This window comes from Primulina tabacum, chromosome 16 (genome assembly GCF_025594145.1).
Source record: "Primulina tabacum isolate GXHZ01 chromosome 16, ASM2559414v2, whole genome shotgun sequence".
Classification (NCBI taxonomy): domain Eukaryota; kingdom Viridiplantae; phylum Streptophyta; class Magnoliopsida; order Lamiales; family Gesneriaceae; genus Primulina; species Primulina tabacum.
In genome coordinates this window covers 10,425,933-10,435,961 of record NC_134565.1, presented here as the reverse complement: position 1 = coordinate 10,435,961, position 10,029 = coordinate 10,425,933, and the positions used below count along the sequence as shown (strand labels likewise).

The following is a 10,029-nucleotide window of genomic DNA, read 5'->3' as shown; positions in this document are numbered from 1 at the left end:
CATTATTGTACTTTTATACTGAGATGTATATTAGTTAGATTCCATTACGTTTCGCACCGCATTTTCAAGAAAAAAATTTTAGACCCTGTTAATCTTAATTGATAATTAAATCCCAAAGATGATTAAGAAGATGATTAGCGTCCGGGTCCCCACAGATTTTGGGCTCTACATATACGTTACATTCAATCAAGTAAAAATTCATCAAATCTCTTCACAAAGGCACTTCCTACGACAATATTCAGAAAGCATATATATAACATTGTGATGCGTAATCTACGAAATTTGTGAAGAATCGTTCATGTTAACATGAGAGGGAGTTTACGTGACTGTACTTTTTTTCTCTTACTATGATTTTTATCCCAATGGGTTTTTCCTAGTAACATTTTTAACGAGGCAGTATAAAAATGTAATGAAGACAATCATTGTATCATGATCATCATCACAAGTTGAAAATAAAGAGTTGAAATTATTGACTGTTGAAAATAAGAGTTGTAAATATTGAAAATTAGTGTGTGATGATATATATAATGATGTATTTATTTTTGAATTATTTTCAAAGAAATTCTATAAATAGGTCTCTCAATTTGTGAAGAAGAACACAATTGAGTAGACAAAATATTATAAAGTTTGTAGTTAATATATTTTGTAAATTTTAAATTTTTACTTTTTACCGTAAATTTTTACCTTTTAACATAAATTTTTTTTTACAATAAAAATAAAAGATTTGAGCAGAAAGTTACTGGAAATAATTAAAGTTAACCGGCTGTGAAATCCCCGCAAAAATCCTCATTGGAAAAAAATAATATGTTAACTATTTGTCTTTTCAATACACGTGTCCCAATGCACACATATCTGTCCGTACGTGTTTTCAAAAATATGTGTAACTCAAAATTGAAAATACGAGGGGTTAATAATCATAAGTGATTTTCAATAATCTTGGGTGTTTATAATTTATAACTCGAATAATTAATTAATGTTAGTGTTCAAATCAGCAAAAGCATCCATCATATTGTTGTGATAAAGATAAGATAATACTAAAAATCCTGAATTTCTGGCAAATGGAGTGATGAAGAAACAAATACATTTATAGTTCATATACAATATAGAATAAAAAATATATGAAGAAAATAGCATGGAACAAGTTACAGGGGAAAAACAAGTTTGAGCATTTTTGTTGGGTTTATAGCTGCTAATGCATGTTTCCCCTCGAACATTTGCGTGATCAGTAAATGCAGTGATTCAGTTATATTCATATATCTGCTATGAATCCATTTCTCTTCATCTCCCACCAGCAGTCCCGTCGAAGGAGCTCGAAAATTCCGAATTCTTCACCATTCTACCGGTGCTGTTGGAACTGGAACTATATTCACGGGTACTCCCATTGTAAAAATCAGAAGACAAGGTTTCATTATCTTTCCACTGCTGCAACACTTGTGGGAGGCTCATTTTGAAGTCGATCCCGAAATTTTCCCTCTCGTCCGGAACAGGCTGCCATTGCTCCACCAAAGGCGAGAGCACGTTCACCGCGTGACTCATGTCGGGCCGTTGGTATGACTCTCGAGCCGTGCAGTGTCCAGCGAGCTCCGCCACCTTCCAGATGCTTTCCTGATCTTCTTCATCGATGGTTGATTGGAGGACTGGATCGAGAGCATTTTTTATGGCACCTTTGTCGCGGAGGAGGCGCCTGAACCATGTCACGAGTTGGCTTTCGTCCTCGGGCAGTGAGTCGTCTAAAGCTTTCCTGCCGGTGATCATTTCCATCAGCACCACTCCGAAGGCAAATACATCGACTTTTGTGGTCACTCTACCAGTGGCTGTATGGTAAGATTTCAATAATGACCATTAGATTGCACGATATTATTTACACATATATAGTATATAAGTAGGACCAAGGATATGTGGATCTAGTTTCAATTTTTTAAAAAAATTAAAACATCTTTTGAATCATCCTCTGAAACATCACATTGGTTTAACTTCACAGATAGCTTTGGTGGAAAATTGTCCAATTCCATATATACTTATCTGAGAAAATTATTCATCCGATATGACACATCTAACACCTTCTCTCCCAAGTTCTTAAATTACGAGTATACGACGCTGGTTTATTTTAGAATAGGTGCGCCCAGCGAGCCAACATGTGACTTTAGCTTTATTGATTCTTATGTAAAAACATTTTTATTTTAAAAATATTTTACGGCTTTATCCAACTGTGACATTTACTTTATATGTATACTCATGCAAGCTGCATAGATAAAGCTATTTAATATACAATAGGTACCATGAAGTTTGTGTCTAAACGTAAGATCATGAAACTCATTAGGAACTGTACCGTATATTCTAAACAGATTTCTAATCGAATCAACAGCCTAAAATAACGATAAGGTCTCTTGAGTTTGAAACTAACATCTGTGATGTAAACATCATGTTTCATTAGTAAGGGGATGGAGATGTTCATTCATACAGAAAGGTGATCATTTGATGATGCACTGAACAACCCTCCCTTGGACTGTCCAAGTGCTTATCACTTATTGAGAGAGTAGTCCACGGTTATAGTTGTACAACATTAGTCCTTTGACCCGGGACAACATGGAGGCTCTGCGTACTAGAACTGTATATTGACTAATTTATCGACTCCATTGAGGGCCATTAGGTGACCAGGTTGGGTGTACTGTCGAAATACGTAAATCCAATGCATCGTAGTTAGAGATTCATTGTTTGCCTACATGTGAAGATGTCATATGCGATCTTATAAGTTAATAGTGCAAAGAATCTTTGGCCATAGTAAGACATGTACATTTTGGAAAGATGTTTCCTCAGTTGCACATACAATGTCACTGTTGTTAGTCAAAGATATATCTCTTCGTTATTGAATTCATTTGCAACTCTCGATATACCAATTATTGTAGATTTGATAGATGTATATGAGTTGAAAGGACCGTACTATATGCTACTAATAACTTGAGATTCTTGCATTCATTATTAGTGATACATAAGGGATCAGGGAGAGATGCTACTAGACGCTTTTACCACGATCCTATTGGCTTAGTCAAACTTAAGTTCTTATATTCTTGATCTAGGGGTTGATGAAAATAATGACGTAAATTGATAAGCCCGAATAAGAATAAATGTTATTATGAATCACATGAAATTGTGAACCCACAGGTAGCTTTATCCTTGAACCACTGAAGGTCACACAAGTATTAGATTACGTGTCGTTGGATAAAGTCAAGTTCAAAAAATTGAATTACTGTATATTGATGGAGATCAAACAGATTCTTTATAAAGAATTTTATAAGTTGATTCCATATTATGTAAGATATGAAAGTTATCTTAACAGCTAATTAAATGAGAAGAGTGAAATTGCCTGTTTTAGTGAAAGAGTTCACAAAACTGACAGATATAAAAAATGGACTAGTGAAAAATTGTCCTTTGAAATTTTCGTTTTTTATTAGATGGATGACAATTGTACATTGGACACATCGACGATGTCTAATCGTTGATAGTGGTTATAATGAGTTAACAATTATTTATTTAGTAAATTTATAATCTACTAGTTAAAAATAATATTAGTAGAATTGACTACTAAGTGCAAAATTATAATATAATATTCTAGAAGAGTCTATGATATATTAATTAATTAATTATGTGATTAAATAATAATTATTTAATTTAAAGCATATATATATATATATATATATTATCAAAGTTGATAATGATTTAATTATACATGAAATTTTCAAAAGTAAAAATATACGTAATTTAATTATGTATGAAATTTTCAAAAGTAAAAAAATAAATATATATATATATATGTGATAGATTTTAAATAATGGAAAAATAGTGTACTGATCCAAGGATTCCTGATTTGATTGAGAGAAAACATATAAAATTGTAGAAACTGAAACATACCAGCATATTCAGGAGCAAGATAGCCAAAAGTTCCCGCTAAACGAGTGTCGAGTGAATATTTACCATCAGGGGTGGATTTCACCAATCCAAAATCAGAAACCTTGGCCCTCATGTCGTCCCCAAGAAGAACGTTTGATGGCTTCAAGTCTCTATGAATAAAACTCTGTTTGGCTAAGCTATGCAAGTACTCAACCCCTCTAGCTACATCCAATGCAATAGTTACCCTCTGATTCCATGTAAGTGGAGGGCTTTCAAGTTCTTTCCATTCGAACAAGTGTTGCCCCAAACACCCTTGAGGCATGTACTCGTAAACGAGAAGCCTCTCGTTGCCATTGTCACAAAATCCATGAAGCGAAACTAAATTCTTGTGTCTGACCTTTGTGAGGACCTCAATTTCAGCCTTAAACTCGCTTATACCTTTATCGGTTATCAGAGAGGACTCCATTCTCTTCACTGCTATTCTTGTGCCATCATGGAGTTGTCCTTTATAAACAATGCCGAATCCTCCCTTTCCTATTATGTTGTCTTTTCCGAAATTATCAGTCACTTCGCGGAGAATGTCGATCGGGATGATGATATTTCCACCATCATATATCTGATAATCATTCTTCTCACCGCTGTTTCGGATGGGAGTTCCACTTGTACTGTCACTAAAACTTCTCTCTTTTTCCTTTGCCTTATCGAATTTGTAGTTCATCTGTTTTCTGTTTGTCCCAGTTTCACTCCTTTTATCAACCCATTTGTATCTGTTGGTTCGCATTTTTGAGTAACGTCTATATATCACAAAACCCAGAGCAGAAATTACAATCACAAGGAAAATGATAGGAACAATGATCATCCATGGAGATACAGTAGATGCAGAAGATTTTACCCCATTAGTTGCACTAGAGGAATCGATATTTTCTCCGCTGTTGGATGATGAACTTCCACCCTGAGAGTTACTCGGTAAATCTTTCCCAATATATATGTTACCCGATGCTTTTATGGTCACAGATGAAGAGAATGACGGTATTTGCCCAGAGAGATTGTTGTTTGAGACATCAAGAATTCGGAGCTGCTTTAAACTCGTCAAGCTCACGGGTATGGTTCCATCAAGATTATTATCATTTAAAAGTAAAGTTTTCAACTCAGTTAATTCGGAGAAGGCCGGTGATATGATTCCTGTCAAATTCTGCTTCGCAAAATTGATTATAACGACAGTTCCTTTAGCATCACATGAAATGAACTTCCAATTCTGACATGGATCATTTCCAAGCCATGATTCTGCAAGTGTCATAGGATAGCCGAATGCACCTGCAACTTCAAGTAATATAGTAACCTGAGGATCACAAGGGCCTGGTGTTGGGCTACAGAAACTGTTTGTAGTTCCAATATTAGCCTGAACACCTCGCGGAAAACTAGGAACTGGCCCTTGGAATTTGTTGTTCTGCAAACTAACTTCTTGGAGCTTTGGAAGCTTTGTTAACGAATCGGGAATCACACCAGTTAGAAGATTATCGCGGAGCTGGAGATCAGACAGTTCTGTACAGGCGGAAAGATCAGGTATCGGGCCTGATAATTTATTGACATGAAGCCAAACCTCTGCCAGTTGTGTCATTGTTCCAAGAACATCAATTGTTCCGAAAAATCCCATCATCTGATTATTAAGCCACAGATTTTGCATCCCTGATTTCGCAAATGAAGAGGGAAGAGATCCCGACATGTTGTTATACGAGAGCCTGAGGCTCTGTAAATTCGGCAGGGATGTGAAAATGTCTGGGATTTCGCCCACAAGATTAGCTTTGCTTGCTTGGAAACTGACAAGAGTGGTGGAATCTTCGAGAGTATCAGGTATTCTCCAGGGAGGAAGATTTGAATTGTTATTGACGCTGAAAGCCTGCAAACTTGTTAATCCTGACAAGAATCCTTGAGGGATGGAATCGAAATTATTGTCGTCAAGATTGACTTCTTGAATGGAATCGAGGTTGGATAAAGGCGGCAAGGGGCCGGAGAACAGGTTTCTTTGCAAGCTGAGGGATTTGAGGCTAGAAAGCTGGTTTAAATCTGATGGGATCATCCCAGAAAGTGATTTTGATGACAAATTTATTGAGCTAACTTTCCCTGATGAATCGCAATTGACACCCTGCCATTTGCAGTAGTTGGAACCCGTCCATCCTTGCGGGGTTGGGCTGATTGATTTGGCGAAATCGGCCATTACTTGTGCATCATCGGCGGAGACGTGGCCGATGGTGGCGGCGATTGATGTTAAGATAAACAATAATTTATACGGGAATTTGTGTTTCTCTTTAGGCATTGTGGCGGCGTTCGGGTGGTTGCTTTCCTTCCCTTCCCCCACTCTCTATCTCTGCAGAATATGAGAGAGGAAGAGATATTGGAGGCGAGAACTACAGAATTGTATAAGGAAACCGTTATTGGCAGTTGATTATTGACCAAAGAAAATATGATTTTGTAATTTGTACTATCTATCGCCAATGTAAAATTACACGAACAACCCTGTTAAGTAAATATATACAAGATTGGGCTTTTTGGTCACCGATTTTAAAAATTAATTCTTCAAGAAGTTTTTGTTATCATCTCCTCTCACGTCAATGTCAAATATTTTTTATTGCAATTCATTCCTCTCAACCCAACTGCATCCTTCATTTAAGCTCTTGACAGAGACCCATCTCGAAAAGAACTAAGAATCTAATTTAATTGTTTCCACTAATCCGATATTCTTCAATGTCAATTGAATTTCTTCTCTCGATACTTGTTGTGATACCGTTTTATCATATCCAAGACGCATCAAAAATTAAAATTTTTAGTTTCATCGCATGTCAATTGAATTTCTTCTCTCAATACTAGTGAGTTTATTGTTGGGGTGTCGTTTTCTCTCACCCAAGGCACAATAAAAATTTAAAATTTTTAGTTTCGACACTCAAAACTTTCCTTGGACGTTATATGTATTTAGACATTCATAGGCTGTTTAGAATTGTTTACATTTGCGTATATTACGCTGGACTCTAAATCAGTCCGGGATTAACGGAGCTGGCTCTTCTTGTAAATCCCTTCGAAAAGATCTCCGTCTGTGATCGTCAAATTAGGTCCACGATCAGAGACTCTATTCTTTGTTTGAATTGTATTAGAAATCACAAATAATTTGTGCGTTGAGATTATGACACCCTAATTTCGAGATCTGGAGTCGATTCAAGTCTCAGTAGAATATGAGGAAGTGTCAGGTTTGAGTGGGTAGGCACTTCTTACTTACACTAACCGTACCTACTTTATTTCGTACCCAAGCCCGCGCCGCTAAGAACAAGTCTTGGCCGAAAATTTTTGGTGAAAATTTGAAGTGGACGAGAGGTTTAGTTTTTGGGGAGTGAAGGAATATTTTTGTTGTATTTTTGTGGCTAAATTCTCGGTTCAGTCCCAATTGTTTGGGGTAGTTCCCGATGTAGTCCTAAACGAATATAATGAGCCGATTTAGTCCCAAACGTTGCCAAAGTTGTCCCAATCCAATTTCTCCGTTAGTTTCCGGTTAAAATAAACAGAATAGAAAGGCAAATCAATTTGGAAAAAAAAAATCCCCAAAAAACACTTACGCTCTAAAAATCCCCAGAAACCCCCAACCCTCCTCCATCTCCTCCATCTCTCTGTCATCAAGGTATGTACGCAATTGCTCCTGGAAACAATTTCTTTATTTTCACGTGAAATCGAAGTTTCGTGAAATCAGTGATAGATAGATTAGCTTGAATGTAAGTTGACTAGAATTAATGTAATTCTTGAAATCGTGATATCGTGAAATCGAAGCATCGTCAATTCTTAAAAATATAATAGCATCTGTAATTCTTCCCCCAATGCTTTTCTTTCCAGTGTATTTTAATTGTTAAAATTTTTGATTTTCACACTTAAGCTGGTTGAAATAGATTTCTAGTTGAGGGAAGTCTTCATCCCATCCTCACTCTCTCCTTCCTCAGCCATTGACTTTCTCTATGCGTCGTCACCTCAAGGTTGATAAGTAATGGCTAAACGCAGTAATTCGACAATTGAGATTACTCCAAATTATGGTAATTTATTTTTTTTTGCACTTTATTTTACTTAATTTTTTATCATGCATTTTTCAGTGAAGAATTATATTGTTTTGTCCGTCTTTTTCTGTGTAGGTTTACTTGGAAAACAAAATTTGATTACTATCAAAATTCATTACAGTGGAAGGTTTAAATCTAAAGGCGAACACGATGAACACATTGGGGGAAGTTTTGAATATTTCGACTTTTTTTATCTTGATAAGCTAGCAATGGTTGAATTGTGAGGGTTTGCAAATGGTCTTGGATTCAAAAATAAAGATGATATTATGTTTTTGCACAAGATCGGGAATACGCTAAATAAAAAGAGATCTATGAAATGATTCAGATGTGTTGGAAGTTAGAAAGAATATTCCAACAAACTATGAGGTTGAAATTTATATGGAACACTTAGATGCCTATTCAATTGATGGTTCAAACGAACAAAGTGGAGTTGAAGCTGTCGACGAATTTTTTGACATCGATGAAGATGTTGTCATGGATGATATGTTGTTTGATGCATTCATTGACCATGAAATTCAATCTACGAAGGGAAAGAATATGATTTCTGTTGAGAGAGAAAATGAAGATAATCAGCAGTTAGTGGTGCATGAGCTGGAGGATGATGAAGGTGACGAAGAAGATGTTTTCGTAGACAATGAAGATTTGGATAGTATTCATGATTCTGACGAGGAGGAAGTAACAAATTATCCAAAGTTTGATCCAAAGAGAGAATCTGAAAACCCGGACTTGAAGCTTGGTATTATTTTTGGCTCAAAGAAAGAAGCAAAATTTGCGATTAAAACTCACTGCATTAGAAGGGAATGGCAGTGAATTTTGTAAAGAATGATAATATTCGTCTTTGGGCAAAGTGCAACAATGATGATTGCCGCTGGATTATTCACGTTGCAAAGATGACTAATGACAGTTGTTGGCAAGTAAGAACTTTTGATGACAAGCATAATAAATGTTTTCGGGAATTTAGCAACAAGAGCATCAACTCAATGTGGTTGGCAAAGACTTTTTCCAGGATAATTGCCACAAATCCTAAAATGGGAACCAATGAGTTTAAGCAAGAGATTTGCAGGACATTGAATGTAAACATTTCGAGGAAGGTAGCTTATGTAGCCAAGAGAAAGGCACTAATGATGGTGCAAGGGACTGCAGAGGAGCAATATCGTCAAATAAGGAGATATTGTGCTGAACTTAAAAGATCAGATTCTCGAGCCACAGTAGTTTTGAAGTTGACAGAAGACGAAGAAGGGCCAAGGTTCCAAAGATTATACGTTTGTTTTTCAGCGTGTAAGCAAGGATTTAAGAATGCATGTCGTCTTGTCATTGGTGTTGATGGATGATTCTTAAAGGAACAACATGTTGGACAATTGCTAGTGCCTGTGGGGTTAGATCCAAATAACAACATATTCCCAATAAGATACGCGTTGGTTGAACGTGAAACAAAAGATAGTTGGACATGGTTTCTCCGGCTCTTAGATAAAGACCTTGGGATTAGTGGTGTTCAATATGACTTTACATGAAACGTCCTGCCCTTTTTATTGATTTAAAAGTACTAGAAATTTTTTTTTTTATAAACACTCGATTTTCGGCCATGACATATAACACATGAAAATATTTTTATAAAATATTTTTCCCTTTTTAAAATAAAACATCACCCAACTAGTATTTAAAAATCAAGTGAAATAGTCATAAAACTGAAAGCGTCAACTGATTTACCAACCTAAAAAGCAATAATTTGAAAAGAATATCCCGTACTATACCTCTCAAAAATCTCTCAAAAGCATAAATAAATAGTCTTAAAAATATTTAACATAAATCATGAGTCATAAATCATAATGCGGAAAAAGTAGAAGCGCTGGTCCTCGGGTTGTGTGCGCCATTAGTCCAGTCAAATCATCCGTCAAGACCTCCCTCAACCTCACTTGCATCCATCACACCTAGTGAGTCTAAAGACTCAACACACTATAATCTTGATAACAAGTAATACGTAATACAGTAAACATATAACAGTGAAAAATATTTGTACTTAAAATATCGTTTTCATGAAGATGCATTAACTTCA

General features: G+C 35.9%; 1 protein-coding gene across 1 annotated transcript; it reads right to left on the bottom strand.

Moving 5' to 3' along the window:
* Positions 1–1,062: 1,062 nt before the first annotated feature.
* On the bottom strand, positions 1,063–6,311 carry LOC142530192 (receptor-like kinase TMK4). The gene is made up of 2 exons (XM_075635990.1): positions 3,910–6,311; positions 1,063–1,814 (listed from the first exon to the last, which is right to left on the bottom strand). The coding sequence occupies exons 1-2, from the start codon at positions 6,200–6,202 to the stop codon at positions 1,279–1,281; spliced, it is 2,829 nt and encodes a 942-aa protein (XP_075492105.1). The 5' UTR covers positions 6,203–6,311; the 3' UTR covers positions 1,063–1,278.
* Positions 6,312–10,029: the final 3,718 nt, after the last annotated feature.